The sequence below is a fragment of the Scyliorhinus torazame genome, chromosome 31 (assembly GCF_047496885.1).
Source record: "Scyliorhinus torazame isolate Kashiwa2021f chromosome 31, sScyTor2.1, whole genome shotgun sequence".
In the NCBI taxonomy this organism is placed as follows: domain Eukaryota; kingdom Metazoa; phylum Chordata; class Chondrichthyes; order Carcharhiniformes; family Scyliorhinidae; genus Scyliorhinus; species Scyliorhinus torazame.
Genome location: NC_092737.1, coordinates 9,397,551 through 9,422,069, shown reverse-complemented (window position 1 = coordinate 9,422,069; position 24,519 = coordinate 9,397,551). Strand labels below are relative to the sequence as shown.

Here is a 24,519-nt window from a genome sequence, read left to right as displayed (position 1 = left end):
GAACAAGGGGCCGGTGCTGCAGTGGAGTCGATTTGGGAACAAGGGGCCGGTGCTGCAGTGGAGTAGATTTGGGAACAAGGGGCCGGTGCTGCAGTGGAGTCGATTTGGGAACAAGGGGCCGGTGCTGCAGTGGAGTAGATTTGGGAACAAGGGGCTGACGCTGCAGTGGAGTAGATTTGGGATCAAGGGGCCGGTGCTGCAGTGGAGTAGATTTGGGAACAAGGGGCTGACGCTGCAGTGAGTAGATTTGGGATCAAGGGGCCGGTGCTGCAGTGGAGTAGATTTGGGAACAAGGGGCCGACGCTGCAGTGGAGTAGATTTGGGAACAAGGGGCCGGTGCTGCAGTGGAGTAGATTTTGGAACAAGGGGCCATTGCTGCAGTGGACTAGATTTGGGAACAAGGGGCTGACGCTGCAGTGAGTAGATTTTGGAACAAGGGGCCATTGCTGCAGTGGAGTAGATTTGCGAAGAAGGGGCTGACGCGGCAGTGGAGTCGATTTGGGAACAAGGCGCCGGTGCTGCAGTGGAGTAGATTTGGGAACAAGGGGCTGGTGCTGCAGTGGAGTAGATTTGGGAACAAGGGGCCGTTCTGCAGTGGAGTAGATTTGGGAACAAGGGGCCGGTGCTGCAGTGGAGTCGATTTGGGAACAAGGGGCTGACGCTGCAGTGGAGTAGATTTTGGAACAAGGGGCTGGTGCTGCAGTGGAGTAGATTTGGGAACAAGGGGCCGTTCTGCAGTGGAGTAGATTTGGGAACAAGGGGCCGGTGCTGCAGTGGAGTAGATTTGGGAACAAGGGGCCGTTCTGCAGTGGAGTAGATTTGGGAACAAGGGGCCGGTGCTGCAGTGGAGTCGATTTGGGAACAAGGGGCTGACTCTGCAGTGGAGTCGATTTGGGAACAAGGGGCTGACGCTGCAGTGGAGTAGCTTTGGGAACAAGGGGCTGGTGCTGCAGTGGAGTAGATTTGGGAACAAGGGGCCGTTCTGCAGTGGAGTAGATTTGGGAACAAGGGGCCGGTGCTGCAGTGGAGTCGATTTGGGAACAAGGGGCTGACGCTGCAGTGGAGTAGATTTTGGAACAAGGGGCTGGTGCTGCAGTGGAGTAGATTTGGGAACAAGGGGCCGTTCTGCAGTGGAGTCGATCTGGGAACAAGGGGCCGGTGCTGCAGTGGAGTAGATTTAGGAACAAGGGGCTGACGCTGCAGTGAGTAGATTTGGGAACAAGGGACTGACGCTGCAGTGGAGTATATTTGGGAACAAGGGGCCGGTGCTCCAGTGGAGTCGATCTGGGAACAAGGGGCCGGTGCTGCAGTGGAGTAGATTTAGGAACAAGGGGCTGACGCTGCAGTGAGTAGATTTGGGATCAAGGGGCCGGTGCTGCAGTGGAGTAGATTTGGGAACAAGGGGTCGGTGCTGCAGTGGAGTAGATTTGGGAACAAGGGGCTGGTGCTGCAGTGGAGTAGATTTGGGACCAAGCGGTCGGTGCTGCAGTGGAGTAGATTTGTGAACAAGGGGCTGGTGCTGCAGTGGAGTAGATTTGGGAACAAGGGGCCGGTGCTGCAGTGGAGTCAATTTGGGAACAAGGGGCTGACGCTGCAGTGGAGTAGATTTGGGAAGAAGGGCCTGACGCAGTGGAGTACATTTGGGAAAAAGGGGCCGGTGCTGCAGTGGAGTCGATCTGGGAACAAGGGACCGGTGCTGCAGTGGAGTAGATTTGGGAACAAGGGGCCGACGCTGCAGTGGAGTAGATTTGGGAACAAGGGGCTGACGCTGCAGTGGAGTAGATTTGGGAACAAGGGGCTGACGCTGCAGTGGTGTAGATTTGGGAACAAGGGGCTGACGCTGCAGTGGAGTCGATTTGGGAACAAGGGGCCGGTGCTGCAGTGGAGTAGATTTGGGAACAAGGGGCTGATGCTGCAGTGGAGTAGATTTGGGAACATGGGGCCGGTGCTGCAGTGGAGTAGATTTGGGAACATGGGGCCGGTGCTGCAGTGGAGTAGATTTGGGAACAAGGGGCTGACTCTGCAGTGGAGTAGATTTGGGAACAAGGGGCCGGTGCTGCAGTGGAGTAGATTTGGGAACATGGGGCCGGTGCTGCAGTGGAGTACATTTGGGAACAAGGGGCTGACGCTGCAGTGGAGTACATTTGGGAACAAGGGGCTGACGCTGCAGTGGAGTAGATTTGGGAACAAGGGGCTGACGCTGCAGTGGAGTAGATTTGGGAACAAGGGGCCGGTGCTCCAGTGGAGTCGATCTGGGAACAAGGGGCCGGTGCTGCAGTGGAGTAGATTTAGGAACAAGGGGCTGACGCTGCAGTGAGTAGATTTGGGATCAAGGGGCCGGTGCTGCAATGGAGTAGATTTGGGAACAAGGGGCCGGTGCTGCAGTGAGGTCGATTTGGGAACAAGGGGCCGGTGCTGCAGTGGAGTAGATTTGGGACCAAGGGGCTGACGCTGCAGTGGAGTAGATTTGGGAACAAGGGGTCGGTGGTGCAGTGGAGTAGATTTGGGACCAAGGGGTCGGTGCTGCAGTGGAGTCGATTTGGGGCTAAGGGGCTGACGCTGCAGTGGAGTAGATTTGGGAACAAGGGGCCGGCGCTGCAGTGGAGTAGATTTTGGAACAAGGGGCTGACGCTGCAGTGGAGTAGATTTGGGAACAAGGGGCTGACGCTGCAGTTGAGTAGATTTGGGAACAAGGGGCCGACGCTGCAGTGGAGTAGATTTGGGAACAAGGGGCTGACGCTGCAGTGAGTAGATTTGGGAACAAGGGGCTGACGCTGCAGTGAGTAGATTTGGGAACAAGGGGCTGACGCTGCAGTGGAGTAGATTTGGGATCAAGGGGCCGGTGCTGCAGTGGAGTAGATTTGGGAACAAGGGGCTGACGCTGCAGTGGAGTAGATTTGGGATCAAGGGGCCGGTGCTGCAGTGGAGTAGATTTGGGAACAAGGGGCTGACGCTGCAGTGGAGTAGATTTGGGAACAAGGGACTGACGCAGTGGAGTAGATTTGGGAACAAGGGGCCGGTGCTGCAGTGGAGTCGATCTGGGAATAAGGGGCCGGTGCTGCAGTGGAGTCGATTTGGGAACAAGGGGCCGGTGCTGCAGTGGAGTCGATTTGGGAACAAGGAGCCGGTGCTGCAGTGGAGTCGATTTGGGAACAAGGGGCCGGTGCTGCAGTGGAGTCGATTTGGGAACAAGGGGCCGGTGCTGCAGTGGAGTCGATTTGGGAACAAGGGGCCGGTGCTGCAGTGGAGTAGATTTGGGAACAAGGGGCCGGTGCTGCAGTGGAGTATATTTGGGAACAAGGGGCCGGTGCTGCAGTGGAGTAGATTTGGGAACAAGGGGCTGACGCTGCAGTGGAGTAGATTTGGGATCAAGGGGCCGGTGCTGCAGTGGAGTAGATTTGTGAACAAGGGGCTGACGCTGCAGTGAGTAGATTTGGGATCAAGGGGCCGGTGCTGCAGTGGAGTAGATTTGGGAACAAGGGGCCGACGCTGCAGTGGAGTAGATTTGGGAACAAGGGGCCGGTGCTGCAGTGGAGTAGATTTTGGAACAAGGGGCCATTGCTGCAGTGGACTAGATTTGGGAACAAGGGGCTGACGCTGCAGTGAGTAGATTTTGGAACAAGGGGCCATTGCTGCAGTGGAGTAGATTTGCGAAGAAGGGGCTGACGCGGCAGTGGAGTCGATTTGGGAACAAGGGGCTGACGCTGCAGTGGAGTAGATTTTGGAACAAGGGGCTGGTGCTGCAGTGGAGTAGATTTGGGAACAAGGGGCCGTTCTGCAGTGGAGTAGATTTGGGAACAAGGGGCCGGTGCTGCAGTGGAGTAGATTTGGGAACAAGGGGCCGTTCTGCAGTGGAGTAGATTTGGGAACAAGGGGCCGGTGCTGCAGTGGAGTCGATTTGGGAACAAGGGGCTGACTCTGCAGTGGAGTCGATTTGGGAACAAGGGGCTGACGCTGCAGTGGAGTAGATTTGGGAACAAGGGGCTGGTGCTGCAGTGGAGTAGATTTGGGAACAAGGGGCCGTTCTGCAGTGGAGTAGATTTGGGAACAAGGGGCCGGTGCTGCAGTGGAGTCGATTTGGGAACAAGGGGCTGACGCTGCAGTGGAGTAGATTTTGGAACAAGGGGCTGGTGCTGCAGTGGAGTAGATTTGGGAACAAGGGGCCGTTCTGCAGTGGAGTCGATCTGGGAACAAGGGGCCGGTGCTGCAGTGGAGTAGATTTAGGAACAAGGGGCTGACGCTGCAGTGAGTAGATTTGGGAACAAGGGACTGACGCTGCAGTGGAGTATATTTGGGAACAAGGGGCCGGTGCTCCAGTGGAGTCGATCTGGGAACAAGGGGCCGGTGCTGCAGTGGAGTAGATTTAGGAACAAGGGGCTGACGCTGCAGTGAGTAGATTTGGGATCAAGGGGCCGGTGCTGCAGTGGAGTAGATTTGGGAACAAGGGGCCGGTGCTGCAGTGGAGTAGATTTGGGACCAAGGGGCTGACGCTGCAGTGGAGTAGATTTGGGAACAAGGGGTCGGTGCTGCAGTGGAGTAGATTTGGGAACAAGGGGCTGGTGCTGCAGTGGAGTAGATTTGGGACCAAGCGGTCGGTGCTGCAGTGGAGTAGATTTGTGAACAAGGGGCTGGTGCTGCAGTGGAGTAGATTTGGGAACAAGGGGCCGGTGCTGCAGTGGAGTCAATTTGGGAACAAGGGGCTGACGCTGCAGTGGAGTTGATTTGGGAAGAAGGGCCTGACGCAGTGGAGTACATTTGGGAAAAAGGGGCCGGTGCTGCAGTGGAGTCGATCTGGGAACAAGGGGCCGGTTCTGCAGTGGAGTCGATCTGGGAACAAGGGGCTGACGCTGCAGTGGTGTAGATTTGGGAACAAGGGGCTGACGCTGCAGTGGAGTCGATTTGGGAACAAGGGGCCGGTGCTGCAGTGGAGTAGATTTGGGAACAAGGGGCTGATGCTGCAGTGGAGTAGATTTGGGAACATGGGGCCGGTGCTGCAGTGGAGTAGATTTGGGAACATGGGGCCGGTGCTGCAGTGGAGTACATTTGGGAACAAGGGGCCGGTGCTGCAGTGGAGTAGATTTGGGAACATGGGGCCGGTGCTGCAGTGGAGTAGATTTGGGAACAAGGGGCTGACGCTGCAGTGGAGTACATTTGGGAACAAGGGGCTGACGCTGCAGTGGAGTAGATTTGGGAACAAGGGGCTGACGCTGCAGTGGAGTAGATTTGGGAACAAGGGGCCGGTGCTGCAGTGGAGTAGATTTGGGAACAAGGGGCCGGTGCTGCAGTGGAGTAGATTTGGGAACAAGGGGCCGGTGCTGCAGTGGAGTCGATCTGGGAACAAGGGGCCGGTGCTGCAGTGGAGTAGATTTGGGAACAAGGGGTCGGTGGTGCAGTGGAGTAGATTTGGGACCAAGGGGTCGGTGCTGCAGTGGAGTAGATTTGGGGCTAAGGGGCTGACGCTGCAGTGGAGTAGATTTGGGACCAAGGGGTCGGTGCTGCAGTGGAGTCGATTTGGGGCTAAGGGGCTGACGCTGCAGTTGAGTAGATTTGGGAACAAGGGGCCGGCGCTGCAGTGGAGTAGATTTGGGAAGAAGGGGCCGGTGCTGCAGTGGAGTAGATTTGGGGACAGTGGGCCGGTGCTGCAGTGGAGTAGATTTGGGACCAAGGGGCTGACGCTGCAGTGGAGTAGATTTGGGAACAAGGGGCTGACGCTGCAGTGGAGTAGATTTGGGACCAAGGGGCTGACGCTGCAGTGGAGTAGATTTGTGAACAAGGGGCCGGTGCTGCAGTGGAGTAGATTTGGGAACAAGGAGCTGACGCTGCAGTGGAGTAGATTTGGGAACAAGGGGCCGGTGCTGCAGTGGAGTAGATTTGGGACCAAGGGGCTGACGCTGCAGTGGAGTAGATTTGGGAACAAGGGGTCGCTGGTGCAGTGGAGTAGATTTGGGAACAAGGGGCCGACTCTGCAGTGGAGTCGATTTGGGGCTAAGGGGCTGACGCTGCAGTGGAGTCGATTTGGGAACAAGGGGCCGGTGCTGCAGTGGAGTAGATTTGGGAACAAGGGGCTGACGCTGCAGTGGAGTAGATTTGGGACCAAGGGGCTGACGCTGCACTGGAGGAGATTTGGGGACAAGGGGCTGACGCTGCAGTGGAGTAGATTTGGGAACAAGGGGCTTACGCTGCACTGGAGGAGATTTGGGAACAAGGGGCCGACACTGCAGTGGAGTCGATTTGGGAACAAGGGGTCGGTGCTGCAGTGGAGTAGATTTGGGAACAAGGGGCTGACGCTGCAGTGAGTAGATTTGGGAACAAGGGGCTGACGCTGCAGTGGACTAGATTTGGGAACAAGGGGCTGATGGTGCAGTGGAGTAGATTTGGGAACAAGGGACTGACGCAGTGGAGTATATTTGGGAACAAGGGGCCGGTGCTGCAGTGGAGTCGATCTGGGAACAAGGGGCCGGTGCTGCAGTGGAGTAGATTTGGGAACAAGGGGCCCGTACTGCAGTGGAGTAGATTTGGGAACAAGGGGCCGGTGCTGCAGTGGAGTAGATTTGGGAACAAGGGGCCGGTGCTGCAGATGAGTAGATTTGGGAACAAGGGGCTGACGCTGCAGTGGAGTAGATTTGGGATCAAGGGGCCGGTGCTGCAGTGGAGTAGATTTGGGAACAAGGGGCTGACGCTGCAGTGGAGTAGATTTGGGATCAAGGGGCCGGTGCTGCAGTGGAGTAGATTTGGGAACAAGGGGCTGACGCTGCAGTGGAGTAGATTTAGGAACAAGGGACTGACGCAGTGGAGTAGATTTGGGAACAAGGGGCCGGTGCTGCAGTGGAGTCGATCTGGGAATAAGGGGCCGGTGCTGCAGTGGAGTCGATTTGGGAACAAGGGGCCGGTGCTGCAGTGGAGTCGATTTGGGAACAAGGGGCCGGTGCTGCAGTGGAGTCGATTTGGGAACAAGGGGCCGGTGCTGCAGTGGAGTCGATTTGGAAACAAGGGGCCGGTGCTGCAGTGGAGTCGATTTGGGAACAAGGGACCGGTGCTGCAGTGGAGTAGATTTGGGAACAAGGGGCCGGTGCTGCAGTGGAGTAGATTTGGGAACAAGGGGCCGGTGCTGCAGTGGAGTAGATTTTGGAACAAGGGGCTGACGCTGCAGTGGAGTAGATTTGGGAACAAGGGGCTGACGCTGCAGTGGAGTAGATTTGGGAACAAGGGGCCGACGCTGCAGTGGAGTAGATTTGGGAACAAGGGGCTGACGCTGCAGAGAGTAGATTTGGGAACAAGGGGCTGACGCTGCAGTGAGTAGATTTGGGAACAAGGGGCTGATGCTGCAGTGGAGTAGATTTGGGATCAAGGGGCCGGTGCTGCAGTGGAGTTGATTTGGGAACAAGGGGCTGACGCTGCAGTGGAGTAGATTTGGGAACAAGGGACTGACGCAGTGGAGTAGATTTGGGAACAAGGGGCCGGTGCTGCAGTGGAGTCGATCTGGGAATAAGGGGCCGGTGCTGCAGTGGAGTAGATTTGGGAACAAGGGGCCGGTGCTGCAGTGGAGTAGATTTGGGAACAAGGAGCCGGTGCTGCAGTGGAGTCGATTTGGGAACAAGGGGCCGGTGCTGCAGTGGAGTCGATTTGGGAACAAGGGGCCGGTGCTGCAGTGGAGTCGATTTGGGAACAAGGGGCCGGTGCTGCAGTGGAGTAGATTTGGGAACAAGGGGCCGGTGCTGCAGTGGAGTAGATTTGGGAACAAGGGGCCGGTGCTGCAGTGGAGTAGATTTGGGAACAAGGGGCTGACGCTGCAGTGGAGTAGATTTGGGATCAAGGGGCCGGTGCTGCAGTGGAGTAGATTTGGGAACAAGGGGCTGACGCTGCAGTGAGTAGATTTGGGATCAAGGGGCCGGTGCTGCAGTGGAGTAGATTTGGGAACAAGGGGCCGACGCTGCAGTGGAGTAGATTTGGGAACAAGGGGCCGGTGCTGCAGTGGAGTAGATTTTGGAACAAGGGGCCATTGCTGCAGTGGACTAGATTTGGGAACAAGGGGCTGACGCTGCAGTGAGTAGATTTTGGAACAAGGGGCCATTGCTGCAGTGGAGTAGATTTGCGAAGAAGGGGCTGACGCGGCAGTGGAGTCGATTTGGGAACAAGGCGCCGGTGCTGCAGTGGAGTAGATTTGGGAACAAGGGGCTGGTGCTGCAGTGGAGTAGATTTGGGAACAAGGGGCCGTTCTGCAGTGGAGTAGATTTGGGAACAAGGGGCCGGTGCTGCAGTGGAGTCGATTTGGGAACAAGGGGCTGACGCTGCAGTGGAGTAGATTTTGGAACAAGGGGCTGGTGCTGCAGTGGAGTAGATTTGGGAACAAGGGGCCGTTCTGCAGTGGAGTAGATTTGGGAACAAGGGGCCGGTGCTGCAGTGGAGTAGATTTGGGAACAAGGGGCCGTTCTGCAGTGGAGTCGATTTGGGAACAAGGGGCTGACTCTGCAGTGGAGTCGATTTGGGAACAAGGGGCTGACGCTGCAGTGGAGTAGATTTGGGAACAAGGGGCTGGTGCTGCAGTGGAGTAGATTTGGGAACAAGGGGCCGTTCTGCAGTGGAGTAGATTTGGGAACAAGGGGCCGGTGCTGCAGTGGAGTCGATTTGGGAACAAGGGGCTGACGCTGCAGTGGAGTAGATTTTGGAACAAGGGGCTGGTGCTGCAGTGGAGTAGATTTGGGAACAAGGGGCCGTTCTGCAGTGGAGTCGATCTGGGAACAAGGGGCCGGTGCTGCAGTGGAGTAGATTTAGGAACAAGGGGCTGACGCTGCAGTGAGTAGATTTGGGAACAAGGGACTGACGCTGCAGTGGAGTATATTTGGGAACAAGGGGCCGGTGCTCCAGTGGAGTCGATCTGGGAACAAGGGGCCGGTGCTGCAGTGGAGTAGATTTAGGAACAAGGGGCTGACGCTGCAGTGAGTAGATTTGGGATCAAGGGGCCGGTGCTGCAGTGGAGTAGATTTGGGAACTAGGGGCCGGTGCTGCAGTGGAGTAGATTTGGGACCAAGGGGCTGACGCTGCAGTGGAGTAGATTTGGGAACAAGGGGTCGGTGCTGCAGTGGAGTAGATTTGGGAACAAGGGGCTGGTGCTGCAGTGGAGTAGATTTGGGACCAAGCGGTCGGTGCTGCAGTGGAGTAGATTTGGGAACAAGGGGCCGGTGCTGCAGTGGAGTCAATTTGGGAACAAGGGGCTGGTGCTGCAGTGGAGTCGATCTGGGAACAAGGGGCCGGTGCTGCAGTGGAGTAGATTTAGGAACAAGGGGCTGACGCTGCAGTGAGTAGATTTGGGATCAAGGGGCCGGTGCTGCAGTGGAGTAGATTTGGGAACAAGGGGCCGGTGCTGCAGTGGAGTAGATTTAGGAACAAGGGGCTGACGCTGCAGTGACTAGATTTGGGATCAAGGGGCCGGTGCTGCAGTGGAGTAGATTTGGGAACAAGGGGCCGGTGCTGCAGTGGAGTAGATTTGGGAACAAGGGGCTGACGCTGCAGTGGAGTAGATTTGGGAACAAGGGGTCGGTGCTGCAGTGGAGTAGATTTAGGAACAAGGGGCTGACGCTGCAGTGAGTAGATTTGGGATCAAGGGGCCGGTGCTGCAGTGGAGTAGATTTGGGAACAAGGGGCCGGTGCTGCAGTGGAGTAGATTTGGGAACAAGGGGCTGACGCTGCAGTGGAGTAGATTTGGGAACAAGGGGTCGGTGCTGCAGTGGAGTAGATTTGGGAACAAGGGGCTGGTGCTGCAGTGGAGTAGATTTGGGAACAAGGGGCCGGTGCTGCAGTGGAGTCAATTTGGGAACAAGGGGCTGACGCTGCAGTGGAGTAGATTTGGGAAAAAGGGGCCGGTGCTGCAGTGGAGTCGATCTGGGAACAAGGGGCCGGTGCTGCAGTGGTGTAGATTTGGGAACAAGGGGCTGACGCTGCAGTGGAGTCGATTTGGGAACAAGGGGCCGGTGCTGCAGTGGAGTAGATTTGGGAACAAGGGGCTGATGCTGCAGTGGAGTAGATTTGGGAACATGGGGCCGGTGCTGCAGTGGAGTAGATTTGGGAACATGGGGCCGGTGCTGCAGTGGAGTACATTTGGGAACAAGGGGCCGGTGCTGCAGTGGAGTAGATATGGGAACATGGGGCCGGTGCTGCAGTGGAGTAGATTTGGGAACAAGGGGCTGACGCTGCAGTGGAGTAGATTTGGGAACAAGGGGCTGACGCTGCAGTGGAGTAGATTTGGGAACAAGGGGCTGACGCTCCAGTGGAGTCGATCTGGGAACAAGGGGCCGGTGCTGCAGTGGAGTAGATTTAGGAACAAGGGGCTGACGCTGCAGTGAGTAGATTTGGGATCAAGGGGCCGGTGCTGCAATGGAGTAGATTTGGGAACAAGGGGCCGGTGCTGCAGTGGAGTAGATTTGGGACCAAGGGGCTGACGCTGCAGTGGAGTAGATTTGGGAACAAGGGGTCGGTGGTGCAGTGGAGTAGATTTGGGACCAAGGGGTCGGTGCTGCAGTGGAGTCGATTTGGGGCTAAGGGGCTGACGCTGCAGTGGAGTAGATTTGGGAACAAGGGGCTGACGCTGCAGTGGAGTAGATTTTGGAACAAGGGGCTGACGCTGCAGTGGAGTAGATTTGGGAACAAGGGGCTGACGCTGCAGTGGAGTAGATTTGGGAACAAGGGGCCGACGCTGCAGTGGAGTAGATTTGGGAACAAGGGGCTGACGCTGTAGTGAGTAGATTTGGGAACAAGGGGCTGACGCTGCAGTGAGTAGATTTGGGAACAAGGGGCTGACGCTGCAGTGGAGTAGATTTGGGATCAAGGGGCCGGTGCTGCAGTGGAGTAGATTTGGGAACAAGGGGCTGACGCTGCAGTGGAGTAGATTTGGGATCAAGGGGCCGGTGCTGCAGTGGAGTAGATTTGGGAACAAGGGACTGACGCAGTGGAGTAGATTTGGGAACAAGGGGCCGGTGCTGCAGTGGAGTCGATCTGGGAATAAGGGGCCGGTGCTGCAGTGGAGTCGATTTGGGAACAAGGGGCCGGTGCTGCAGTGGAGTAGATTTGGGAACAAGGGGCTGACGCTGCAGTGGAGTAGATTTGGGAACAAGGGGCTGACGCTGCAGTGGAGTAGATTTGGGAACAAGGGGCTGACGCTGCAGTGGAGTAGATTTGGGATCAAGGGGCCGGTGCTGCAGTGGAGTAGATTTGGGAACAAGGGGCTGACGCTGCAGTGGAGTAGATTTGGGAACAAGGGGCTGACGCTGCAGTGGAGTAGATTTGGGAACAAGGGACTGACGCAGTGGAGTAGATTTGGGAACAAGGGGCCGGTGCTGCAGTGGAGTCGATCTGGGAATAAGGGGCCGGTGCTGCAGTGGAGTCGATTTGGGAACAAGGGGCCGGTGCTGCAGTGGAGTCGATTTGGGAACAAGGGGCCGGTGCTGCAGTGGAGTCGATTTGGGAACAAGGGGCCGGTGCTGCAGTGGAGTCGATTTGGAAACAAGGGGCCGGTGCTGCAGTGGAGTCGATTTGGGAACAAGGGGCCGGTGCTGCAGTGGAGTAGATTTGGGAACAAGGGGCCGGTGCTGCAGTGGAGTAGATTTGGGAACAAGGGGCCGGTGCTGCAGTGGAGTAGATTTTGGAACAAGGGGCTGACGCTGCAGTGGAGTAGATTTGGGAACAAGGGGCTGACGCTGCAGTGGAGTAGATTTGGGAACAAGGGGCCGACGCTGCAGTGGAGTAGATTTGGGAACAAGGGGCTGACGCTGCAGTGAGTAGATTTGGGAACAAGGGGCTGACGCTGCAGTGAGTAGATTTGGGAACAAGGGGCTGACGCTGCAGTGGACTAGATTTGGGAACAAGGGGCTGACGCTGCAGTGGAGTAGATTTGGGAACAAGGGACTGACGCAGTGGAGTATATTTGGGAACAAGGGGCCGGTGCTGCAGTGGAGTCGATCTGGGAACAAGGGGCCGGTGCTGCAGTGGAGTAGATTTGGGAACAAGGGGCTGATGCTGCAGTGGAGTAGATTTGGGATCAAGGGGCCGGTGCTGCAGTGGAGTAGATTTGGGAACAAGGGGCTGACGCTGCAGTGGAGTAGATTTGGGAACAAGGGACTGACGCAGTGGAGTAGATTTGGGAACAAGGGGCCGGTGCTGCAGTGGAGTCGATCTGGGAATAAGGGGCCGGTGCTGCAGTGGAGTAGATTTGGGAACAAGGGGCCGGTGCTGCAGTGGAGTAGATTTGGGAACAAGGAGCCGGTGCTGCAGTGGAGTCGATTTGGGAACAAGGGGCCGGTGCTGCAGTGGAGTCGATTTGGGAACAAGGGGCCGGTGCTGCAGTGGAGTCGATTTGGGAACAAGGGGCCGGTGCTGCAGTGGAGTAGATTTGGGAACAAGGGGCCGGTGCTGCAGTGGAGTATATTTGGGAACAAGGGGCCGGTGCTGCGGTGGAGTAGATTTGGGAACAAGGGGCTGACGCTGCAGTGGAGTAGATTTGGGATCAAGGGGCCGGTGCTGCAGTGGAGTAGATTTGGGAACAAGGGGCTGACGCTGCAGTGAGTAGATTTGGGATCAAGGGGCCGGTGCTGCAGTGGAGTAGATTTGGGAACAAGGGGCCGACGCTGCAGTGGAGTAGATTTTGGAACAAGGGGCCATTGCTGCAGTGGACTAGATTTGGGAACAAGGGGCTGACGCTGCAGTGAGTAGATTTTGGAACAAGGGGCCATTGCTGCAGTGGAGTAGATTTGCGAAGAAGGGGCTGACGCGGCAGTGGAGTCGATTTGGGAACAAGGCGCCGGTGCTGCAGTGGAGTAGATTTGGGAACAAGGGGCTGGTGCTGCAGTGGAGTAGATTTGGGAACAAGGGGCCGGTGCTGCAGTGGAGTCGATTTGGGAACAAGGGGCTGACGCTGCAGTGGAGTCGATTTGGGAACAAGGGGCCGGTGCTGCAGTGGAGTAGATTTGGGAACAAGGGGCTGATGCTGCAGTGGAGTAGATTTGGGAACAAGGGGCCGGTGCTGCAGTGGAGTACATTTGGGAACAAGGGGCCGGTGCTGCAGTGGAGTAGATTTGGGAACATGGGGCCGGTGCTGCAGTGGAGTACATTTGGGAACAAGGGGCCGGTGCTGCAGTGGAGTAGATTTGGGAACAAGGGGCCGGTGCTGCAGTGGAGTAGATTTGGGAACAAGGGGCCGGTGCTGCAGTGGAGTAGATTTGGGAACAAGGGGCCGGTGCTGCAGTGGAGTAGATTTGGGAACAAGGGGCCGGTGCTGCAGTGGAGTAGATTTGGGAACATGGGGCCGGTGCTGCAGTGGAGTACATTTGGGAACAAGGGGCCGGTGCTGCAGTGGAGTAGATTTGGGAACATGGGGCCGGTGCTGCAGTGGAGTACATTTGGGAACAAGGGGCTGACGCTGCAGTGGAGTAGATTTGGGAACAAGGGGCTGACGCTGCAGTGGAGTAGATTTGGGAACAAGGGGCCGGTGCTCCAGTGGAGTCGATCTGGGAACAAGGGGCCGGTGCTGCAGTGGAGTAGATTTAGGAACAAGGGGCTGACGCTGCAGTGAGTAGATTTGGGATCAAGGGGCCGGTGCTGCAATGGAGTAGATTTGGGAACAAGGGGCCGGTGCTGCAGTGGAGTAGATTTGGGACCAAGGGGCTGACGCTGCAGTGGAGTAGATTTGGGAACAAGGGGTCGGTGGTGCAGTGGAGTAGATTTGGGACCAAGGGGTCGGTGCTGCAGTGGAGTCGATTTGGGGCTAAGGGGCTGACGCTGCAGTGGAGTAGATTTGGGAACAAGGGGCCGGCGCTGCAGTGGAGTAGATTTTGGAACAAGGGGCTGACGCTGCAGTGGAGTAGATTTGGGAACAAGGGGCTGACGCTGCAGTGGAGTAGATTTGGGAACAAGGGGCCGACGCTGCAGTGGAGTAGATTTGGGAACAAGGGGCTGACGCTGCAGTGAGTAGATTTGGGAACAAGGGGCTGACGCTGCAGTGAGTAGATTTGGGAACAAGGGGCTGACGCTGCAGTGGAGTAGATTTGGGATCAAGGGGCCGGTGCTGCAGTGGAGTAGATTTGGGAACAAGGGGCTGACGCTGCAGTGGAGTAGATTTGGGATCAAGGGGCCGGTGCTGCAGTGGAGTAGATTTGGGAACAAGGGGCTGACGCTGCAGTGGAGTAGATTTGGGAACAAGGGACTGACGCAGTGGAGTAGATTTGGGAACAAGGGGCCGGTGCTGCAGTGGAGTCGATCTGGGAATAAGGGGCCGGTGCTGCAGTGGAGTCGATTTGGGAACAAGGGGCCGGTGCTGCAGTGGAGTCGATTTGGGAACAAGGGGCCGGTGCTGCAGTGGAGTCGATTTGGGAACAAGGGGCCGGTGCTGCAGTGGAGTCGATTTGGGAACAAGGGGCCGGTGCTGCAGTGGAGTCGATTTGGGAACAAGGGGCCGGTGCTGCAGTGGAGTAGATTTGGGAACAAGGGGCCGGTGCTGCAGTGGAGTAGATTTTGGAACAAGGGGCTGACGCTGCAGTGGAGTAGATTTGGGAACAAGGGGCTGACGCTGCAGTGGAGTAGATTTGGGAACAAGGGGCCGACGCTGCAGTGGAGTAGATTTGGGAACAAGGGGCTGACGCTGCAGTGGAGTAGATTTGGGAACAAGGGGCTGACGCTGCAGTGGTGTAGATTTGTGAACAAGGGGCTGACGCTGCAGTGAGTAGATTTGGGAACAAGGGGCTGACGCTGCAGTGAGTAGATTTGGGAACAAGGGGCTGACGCTGCAGTGGAGTAGATTTGGGAACAAGGGGCCGGTGCTGCATTGGAGTAGATTTGGGAACAAGGGGCTGACGCTGCAGTGGAGTAGATTTGGGAACAAGGGGCTGACGCTGCAGTGGTGTAGATTTGTGAACAAGGGGCTGACGCTGCAGTGAGTAGATTTGGGAACAAGGGGCTGACGCTGCAGTGAGTAGATTTGGGAACAAGGGGCTGACGCTGCAGTGGACTAGATTTGGGAACAAGGGGCTGACGCTGCAGTGGAGTAGATTTGGGAACAAGGGACTGACGCAGTGGAGTATATTTGGGAACAAGGGGCCGGTGCTGCAGTGGAGTCGATCTGGGAACAAGGGGCCGGTGCTGCAGTGGAGTAGATTTGGGAACAAGGGGCTGATGCTGCAGTGGAGTAGATTTGGGATCAAGGGGCCGGTGCTGCAGTGGAGTAGATTTGGGAACAAGGGGCTGACGCTGCAGTGGAGTAGATTTGGGAACAAGGGACTGACGCAGTGGAGTAGATTTGGGAACAAGGGGCCGGTGCTGCAGTGGAGTCGATCTGGGAATAAGGGGCCGGTGCTGCAGTGGAGTAGATTTGGGAACAAGGGGCCGGTGCTGCAGTGGAGTAGATTTGGGAACAAGGAGCCGGTGCTGCAGTGGAGTCGATTTGGGAACAAGGGGCCGGTGCTGCAGTGGAGTCGATTTGGGAACAAGGGGCCGGTGCTGCAGTGGAGTCGATTTGGGAACAAGGGGCCGGTGCTGCAGTGGAGTAGATTTGGGAACAAGGGGCCGGTGCTGCAGTGGAGTATATTTGGGAACAAGGGGCCGGTGCTGCAGTGGAGTAGATTTGGGAACAAGGGGCTGACGCTGCAGTGGAGTAGATTTGGGATCAAGGGGCCGGTGCTGCAGTGGAGTAGATTTGGGAACAAGGGGCTGACGCTGCAGTGAGTAGATTTGGGATCAAGGGGCCGGTGCTGCAGTGGAGTAGATTTGGGAACAAGGGGCCGACGCTGCAGTGGAGTAGATTTGGGAACAAGGGGCCGGTGCTGCAGTGGAGTAGATTTTGGAACAAGGGGCCATTGCTGCAGTGGACTAGATTTGGGAACAAGGGGCTGACGCGGCAGTGGAGTCGATTTGGGAACAAGGCGCCGGTGCTGCAGTGGAGTAGATTTGGGAACAAGGGGCTGGTGCTGCAGTGGAGTAGATTTGGGAACAAGGGGCCGGTGCTGCAGTGGAGTCGATTTGGGAACAAGGGGCTGACGCTGCAGTGGAGTAGATTTTGGAACAAGGGGCTGGTGCTGCAGTGGAGTAGATTTGGGAACAAGGGGCTGACGCTGCAGTGGAGTAGATTTGGGAACAAGGGGCCGGTGCTGCAGTGAGGTCGATTTGGGAACAAGGGGCCGGTGCTGCAGTGGAGTAGATTTGGGACCAAGGGGCTGACGCTGCAGTGGAGTAGATTTGGGAACAAGGGGTCGGTGGTGCAGTGGAGTAGATTTGGGACCAAGGGGTCGGTGCTGCAGTGGAGTCGATTTGGGGCTAAGGGGCTGACGCTGCAGTGGAGTAGATTTGGGAAGAAGGGGCCGGTGCTGCAGTGGAGTAGATTTGGGGACAGTGGGCCGGTGCTGCAGTGGAGTAGATTTGGGACCAAGGGGCTGACGCTGCAGTGGAGTAGATTTGGGAACAAGGGGCTGACGCTGCAGTGGAGTAGATTTGGGACCAAGGGGCTGACGCTGCAGTGGAGTAGATTTGGGACCAAGGGGCTGACGCTGCAGTGGAGTAGATTTGTGAACAAGGGGCCGGTGCTGCAGTGGAGTAGATTTGGGAACAAGGAGCTGACGCTGCAGTGGAGTAGATTTGGGAACAAGGGGCCGGTGCTGCAGTGGAGTAGATTTGGGACCAAGGGGCTGACGCTGCAGTGGAGTAGATTTGGGAACAAGGGGTCGCTGGTGCAGTGGAGTAGATTTGGGAACAAGGGGCCGACTCTGCAGTGGAGTCGATTTGGGGCTAAGGGGCTGACGCTGCAGTGGAGTCGATTTGGGAACAAGGGGCCGACACTGCAGTGGAGTCGATTTGGGAACAAGGGGCCGGTGCTGCAGTGGAGTAGATTTGGGAACAAGGGGCTGACGCTGCAGTGGAGTAGATTTGGGACCAAGGGGCTGACGCTGCACTGGAGGAGATTTGGGGACAAGGGGCTGACGCTGCAGTGGAGTAGATTTGGGAACAAGGGGCTTACGCTGCACTGGAGGAGATTTGGGAACAAGGGGCCGACACTGCAGTGGAGTCGATTTGGGAACAAGGGGTCGGTGCTGCAGTGGAGTAGATTTGGGAACAAGGGTCCGGTGCTGCAGTGGAGTCGATTTGGGGCTAAGGGGCTGACGCTGCAGTGGAGTAGATTTGGGAACAAGGGGCCGGTGCTGCAGTGGAGTAGATTTGGGAACAAGGGGCTGACGCTGCAGTGGAGTAGATTTGGGAACAAGGGGTCGGTGCTGCAGTGAGGTCGATTTGGGAACAAGGGTCCGGTGCTGCAGTGGAGTCGATTTGGGGCTAAGGGGCTGACGCTGCAGTGGAGTAGATTTGGGAACAAGGGGCCGGTGCTGCAGTGGAGTAGATTTGGGAACAAGGGGCTGACGCTGCAGTGGAGTAGATTTGGGGACAAGGGGCTGACGCTGCACTGGAGGAGATTTGGTGACAAGGGGCTGACGCTGCACTGGAGGAGATTTGGGAACAAGGGGCTGACGCTGCAGTGAGTAGATTTAGGAACAAGGGGCTGACGCTGCAGTGGAGGAGATTTGGGAACAAGGGGCTGACGCTGCAGTGGTGTAGATTTGGGAACAAGGGGCTGACGCTGCACTGGAGGAGATTTGGGAACAAGGGGCCGACACTGCAGTGGAGTCGATTTGGGAACAAGGGGTCGGTGCTGCAGTGGAGTAGATTTGGGAACAAGGGGCTGACGCTGCAGTGGAGTAGATTTGGGAACAAGGGGCTGACGCTGCAGTGGAGTCGATTTGGGAACAAGGGGCCGGTGCTGCAGTGGAGTAGATTTGGGAACAAGGGGCTGACGCTGCAGTGGAGTAGATTTGGGAACAAGGGGCTGACGCTGCAGTGGAGTAGATTTGGGAACAAGGGGCCGACACTGCAGTGGAGTCGATTTGGGAACAAGGGGCCGGTGCTGCAGTGGAGTAGATTTGGGAACAAGGGGCTGACGCTGCAGTGGAGTAGATTTGGGAACAAGGGGCCGACGCTGCAGTGGAGTAGATTTGGGAATAAGGGGCTGACGCTGCAGTGGAGTAGATTTGGGAACAAGGGGCTGACGCTGCAGTGGAGTAGATTTGGGAACAAGGGGCTGACGCTGCAGTGGAGTAGATTTGGGAACAAGGGGCTGACGCTGCAGTGGAGTAGATTTGGGAACAAGGGACTGACGCAGTGGAGTAGATTTGGGAACAAGGGGCTGACGCTGCAGTGGAGTAGATTTGGGAACAAGGGGCCGGTGCTGCAGTGGAGTCGATCTGGGAACAAGGGGCCGGTGCTGCAGTGGAGTAGATTTGGGAACAAGGGAGCAGTGGAGTAGATTTGGGATCAAGGGGCCAGTGCTGCAGTGGAGTAGATTTGGGAACAAGGGGCTGACGCTGCAGTGGAGTAGATTTGGGAACAAGGGGCCGGTGCTGCAGTGGGGTCGATTTGGGAACAAGGGGCTGACGCTGCAGTGGAGTAGATTTGGGACCAAGGGGTCGGTGCTGCAGTGGAGTAGATTTGGGAACAAGGGGCCGGTGCTGCAGTGGAGTCGATTTGGGAACAAGGGGCCGGTGCTGCAGTGGAGTCGATTTGGGAACAAGGGGCCGGTGCTGCAGTGGAGTAGATTTGAGAACAAGGGGCTGACTCTGCAGTGGAGTAGATTTGTGAACAAGGGGCTGACGCTGCAGTGGAGTAGATTTGGGACCAAGGGGTCGGTGCTGCAGTGGTGTAGATTTGGGAACAAGGGGCCGACGCTGCAGTGGAGTAGATTTGGGGACAAGGGGCCGGTGCTGCAGTGGAGTAGATTTGGGGACAAGGGGCTGACGCTGCAGTGGAGTAGATTTGGGAACAAGGGGCCGGTGCTGCAGTGGAGTAGATTTGGGAACAAGGGGCCAGTGCTGCAGTGGAAGATTTGTACTTTCGGAGGTGCAGTATTTCGAATGAATCTCTTCCTATCCCATCCGACTTCGCCCCCAATGTTTTCCCCTACTCTTCCCAATCTGATGGGTGTTATGTAAATAAAGGTTTTAAAGAAATTAGATTTGTAGTGATAAACAGGGTCTAGTTTTGTATTTCAAAATAAGTAAAGTTATGGCCTTTTGAGTCAGGGCTCCATTTGGGATCTTCCCATCCAGTTAGAACATCGCCTGGGATTGGAACAGTTAGAACATTACCTGGGATTGGAACAGTGTCCTGCACCATGGGTCGCCACCCTGTTCTTCAAGTTTGTCTCCATGTTTCAAGTTTGTCTCCGTGTTTCTGTTCAGGTGATGATGTTTGTTTTGAACTTGGCAGGAAAAAAGGCATCATCATCAACATTTCTTCAGAAGCTGGCAATCACCCACATCCACTGCTCACCATGTATTCATCTACAAAGGTATTTAAAAAAAAAAAAAATGACTGTCTTTGGATAACCTTTTTTGAGTGATCCAGCCTCCTTCCGGAGAGCTGCCTTGAGTGTACTTTTTTCCCTTTTATTTGTTCTTGGGATGTGGGCATCGCTGCCACCTGCCGTGGTGGGATTTGAACCCACGTCCCCAGAGCATTACCCTGGGTCTCTGGGTCACTAGTTGAGTGGCAATACCACTATGCCACTGCCTTTCATAACCTGTCGCACACTTGCCCGCACCCACACACTTAGTACAGGTGGCAGAACAAGAGGGTAGACTTGGAAGATTTTTCTACATATTGGTCTTGATATGATGATTCCACATTGTGGCCATTTTTGTTCTGGTGTCTTCCTCGGTGTAGCTGTTTGGAGTTAATTTCCATGTTTTACTCCCAAAAGATCTCCATTTGTAGTAGGTTTCTCTTCTTGTGATGATTACTTTATAACCCTGGGCACAAAATACTTGAGAGCGAGAGACGTCCAGGGCAACCAGCTTCCGTCTTTTTCACACTACAGTGTGGTCTTTTTCCTCTCCTGGTTGCTATGCACTTAAAGTGCCCTGCTGGCTTTATATTCCAGAAGAATCAGATTTTTCCATGTCTGCGGCAGTCATTGTTTTACAACAGGAATTTGCATTTTGAAGATTCATCTCAAACATATGCAAATTTACAGGATAATGTAAAACCAACAGGTGATGGGGTCATTCCGCTCACTGGGGTTTGAGTGTCTTCCCCATGTCACATTGGTGGAAGGAAAGCTGTATATGGAAGCTGTGTGAGCGACTTCCATGTCTTTCGTAGGGTCAGTTTTAAGCACATTCTTGTCACAATGTTTGCCCTCATAATTTTGAATGCGTTGGTTAATCCATCTCTACACTAAGATGAACGATCTTTGCTCCTCTGTTCTCTCTACAACAGAAGTCCTTCATCTTTGATTTTCATAAATCTGCACCTGCTTCATGGCCCTGGCATCTTTCTAAGCAGGGCACAAACCAATTACTTTTATAAAGGTTTAGCATTGCTTGACTCTTTTGTTTAATGGCCAAAGAGGGCCACAGGGCTATTACTAAATGGGCTTTGGGTTTTGTTTTCCTCAAAGGTCTTTGTTGACTTCTTTTCTCGAGCACTGAATGCAGAGTACAAGCCAAATGGGATTATCATACAGGTACGGCAAAATATGTTTTCTCTTTTTCTTCTGACAAAATGCTGAAGCTGGGAAACGTTCACCTATGGGTGTGACTAGGAAAGTAGGCGAGTTGAGCTATGTGCCTGTACTTTGCTCAACCAGACTGAGCTGTTGGCCTTAAGATGGTTCTGGTTTCAATCTCCCATGTCGAAGAATTGAGCCTAGTGTCCCTCGGACACTCCAGTGCAGTGCTGTCGAATAGCCCAGTAACACCATCTGACTGGCCATACAAATTAAAAGCGGCCAATTGGAGCTTGTGTGTTTCTGGTCCTTTTTAAAAAAAAAAAAAAAAATTAAGAAGGAGAAAAGATTGAAAGGAAAATGAAATTACCCTGGTATTTTGGAGAGTGGGTGATATTGGTTAGTTGACTAGGCCCTGAAGTTGAAATCTGATTTTTGTGTGTGTGTGTGGGGGGGGGGGGGGGGGGGGCTGATCTGATTGTAACCTCCTGCCTGCCTATCTCCCTTACAAATATTGAAAGATTCTGGGCCCGCGTCAGCGGATATGTCCGCTTTGGTGGAGTGTTTTGCGGCGGCTGCAGAGCCACGATTCACTGGCACTTTGCTGGTTTTCTGGGCTACGGGAGTTTCTCCCTCCACTTGAGGCCACACTTAGTTGCTGGTGAGCATGGAAAGGCTCCTCTCCGATCGGGGCGCCACCTTGACCAGCGGCCCCGATTTTGTTTAGTTTTTTTCCTTCCCAAACCGGCTGGCAGTGGGAGTGCCAGTGTACCTTATCTTCCCCCACCCACCTTTCCCGAGGTCCCTGGTTACAGAAACTGGGAAGAAGTGAGGCAAAGGAGGGATTTCAAAATGAGGATGAGAATTTTAAATTTGTGTTGCCAGGCAAACGAATGTATAGCACTTGGTGGGAGTGATCATGGGGGCTGGAATTCTCTGGCTGTTCCATTGGTGACGGGATTCTCTTGTCGGCAGCGCAGCCCCGCCCACAAGCTTCCCAGCGGTGGGGGCTGGCTTCAATGGGAATTTCCATTGACAGCGGCTGGGAGGTTGGAGGATCCCACACAAGGAATTTTGAGGAGTTCATCTTTGTAAGGTGTGAGGTTGGCCAAGAGATGATTGCGATAGTTAAATATTTAGGATATTTTTTTCATATGCTAAATTAATATTACAAATTAGCTGAGATTTCTTTTCCCCACCCTAGTGTGTCTTGCCTCTCATGGTCTCCACCAACTTGACGCATGATGTGGAAACCAATTTTTTTGTGAGGAATGCAGATGACTACGTCCAGGAAGCTTTGAACACAGTTGGGATTAGAGAGCGGACAAATGGATGCTGGTCCCATGCCATGCAGGCAAGTACTTAATTTACTGCTGTGCTGTCCCTCGGTCATTTTGTGTGAGGTACTCTGACAGACCTGATATCCTGTAAAACTACAAGAAGCAAAGGTCAGTGTGGTCAGGATAGGCGGTGAGAAAATGAGGGGGTTGGCTGGGTGGAATGAGCATGTCACAAGCCCAACACACTGTAGCACCAATACTAAAGGGTGGTCTGGTAGGATGTAGCACATCGCTATCTTTCCTTTTCCTGACAGTGCAGGAAGTGGAAAGTAGACACTGCAACTTCCTAATCTCGGCCTGGGATGTAATTGGAGAGCTGAACTTGGCCTTGTTGCTGACGAGGTGGCTGACGTATCTGCTATTCCAACACTCCTGCAGATGGTAAAAATGTGTGCATCAGGCCTGGCTGTATTAACATCCATCCCTCTACCGACCCCATCCCCACACTGCAGTGCGGCACAGTGGTTAGCACAACTGCCTCGTAGTGCCAATTCTGGCCTTGGGACACTGTGTGGAGTTTGTACCTTGTCCCAATATGTGCGTGGGTTTCCTCCCTCCCACAGTCCAAAAGATGTGCAGGTTAGGTGAATTGGCCATGCTACTGTGCTCAGTGAATCTCAATAGTTCAATATCTGATTACTCGGAGGGCTCTATGCTCCAGAACGTTTTAACATGAGGAGATCTGCAGTTTCCCCCAAGAAGGAAGTGAGTGTTGTGTAATGTTGTCCATTGATAAAGTAGAGGTGATAGCTGTGTTGTGTCCAGATGCTAATTTATCCCGATCTTATTTTAACTGTTTGTCCAGCACTTCTTTCTCGAAAGACTGTTTCCCGAATGGCTCCGACTGACCCAGTTCAGCATTAATCAGATGAAGAAATATTCTGAGCAGCGACTACCATTGGTGGAGAAATGGAGGAGGAAGTACAAGACAACATAGCCTCAAATGTGATTGGAGGGGTTTGGGTGGGGTGCAGGGATGGACTTGGGTGGGGTGGGGGGTGCAGGGATGGACCATTTTCATACTCTGATGTCGTCATTATTTTCTGGTTCTCTCTCACTATCTGGTATTTGTGGTTGAGTTGAATGACACCTTTAACGTGATCCATGTAACTGAATTTATCGGGCCAGCTGAAGTGGTTTTCTCACCTCTTCGATCAGGTGAACGAGGCAGAACTTTTAAGACCTTGAACTAAGATTTTTGAAAGATGTTGGAACCTTCTCTTCGAATTGGACCAACTGTTTCGGATAAGAACGGAAATAGGAACTAAACTGTGTTCGTTTATTTTGATGTATTTTAATATCAAAAATACAATTAGCCACATCGGGATTCCTGGTTAACCATGTGTAACGAGGCATCTCGAGTGCCATTAAACAGGGTGTTGAGGTTGCAATGCAATTCTAGTTAAGGCATTGGCTTTATAATGAGCTGTAACGCTTAATAGTGTCAGCAGACTTTACCAGGTACGTCTCCTCCTTCACTACCCTGGTGAGAACTTCTCCAAGGTCAGCATGTACTTCCTGAAGTGTGGTGCCCAATAACTCAATACAATTATTCCAGAGGCCTGATAGGCTCAGTATGACTGAAATATGAGGGTTTTGCACAGAGGTTAGAAGGGGGCTGCTTTCTAGATCTGGTTACACAATTGTTGGCATTTGGCCTAACCCTAAAACTGTTAGTGCATCTGTTAGCAAAGTCAAGTATATTTTCTACACTTTACTAAAACCTACTTGTGACAAGTTATTATTATCACTTCTTCCCTTTGTATTCCAACCCACCTGGTATGTGGACCAACTTTCCATTTGCCCTTTTTGTTGCTTTTGAACTAGCTTTCCGTGACCTGTGCATCTCAAATGAGCAGATCCTATTGCTGCTCTATATAGTTTCTCGTCTTTTGTCATTTTGAAAAAGAACTGGTTCTAATGCAATTCTTGGGACTAAAAGTGGATGACCTGACACTTCTGTTGCATTTGTTGTTTCGATGCCAAGTAGTGTGTCTGCCCCATCGCAATCGATGCTTTATAGTCAAGACCGCCACCTGATGGATGAAGGCTGTTATTTTTTTTTAATTGTCAAATTTTAACATTTCAAATTCTGGTTGCAGGCCACTTCTTCTTTTCTTTCTTAATCCCTCTTCCCAGGTTTTTACTTCCCATCTCACTCTTGGCACTGCATAGGTTCCCCACTCCTGGGTGCTTCCCTAGGCTCCGCTTCTCTCTGTTACCTTTCAGTATCTTGCTTAGCAGCCATACCTGTGTCTAGAGAGCAAGTGTTAGCAGGAATATAAATATTGAAGTGGCAGAAGGGGATCAGTAACTTTCACAAGCGGATTGTATAAATACTTGAAAAGGAAAACTTGCAGGGGCATAGGATTAATTGGTCTTTCAAAAGAGTTTGCATCGGTTCAATGGACTGAATGGCTTCTTTCTGTTGTGTATAATTCTGTAAGCGCTGGCCCTTTAACAGTGTCTCATCCTTTCCTCATTGGCTGTCCACATATCTACCATTTTACCACAGGCTAAAAAAGTAGGGTTTCCTTCGGTGCTTCCCTGAAAGTGTCAAGCATCTAATCTGATATGAACAAGAGCAGGCCATTCAGCCCCTTGAGTCTGCTGTACCATTCGACTAAGTCATGGTTGGCTACTTTGATTGTCTAC

General features: G+C 54.1%; 1 protein-coding gene across 2 annotated transcripts in view; it reads left to right on the top strand.

The window, feature by feature from the left end:
• Positions 1–23,236, top strand: part of hsd20b2 (hydroxysteroid (20-beta) dehydrogenase 2) — an 82,196-nt gene extending 58,960 nt beyond the window's left edge. For both annotated transcript variants that reach the window (XM_072493286.1, XM_072493287.1), the window contains exons 8-11: positions 19,285–19,366; positions 20,477–20,542; positions 21,729–21,878; positions 22,670–23,236. In XM_072493286.1, the coding sequence (XP_072349387.1) occupies positions 19,285–19,366; positions 20,477–20,542; positions 21,729–21,878; positions 22,670–22,801 (430 nt within the window). In that variant the 3' untranslated portion in view covers positions 22,802–23,236. The remainder of the gene's footprint in view (positions 1–19,284; positions 19,367–20,476; positions 20,543–21,728; positions 21,879–22,669) is intronic.
• The last annotated feature ends 1,283 nt before the right edge of the window (positions 23,237–24,519 follow it).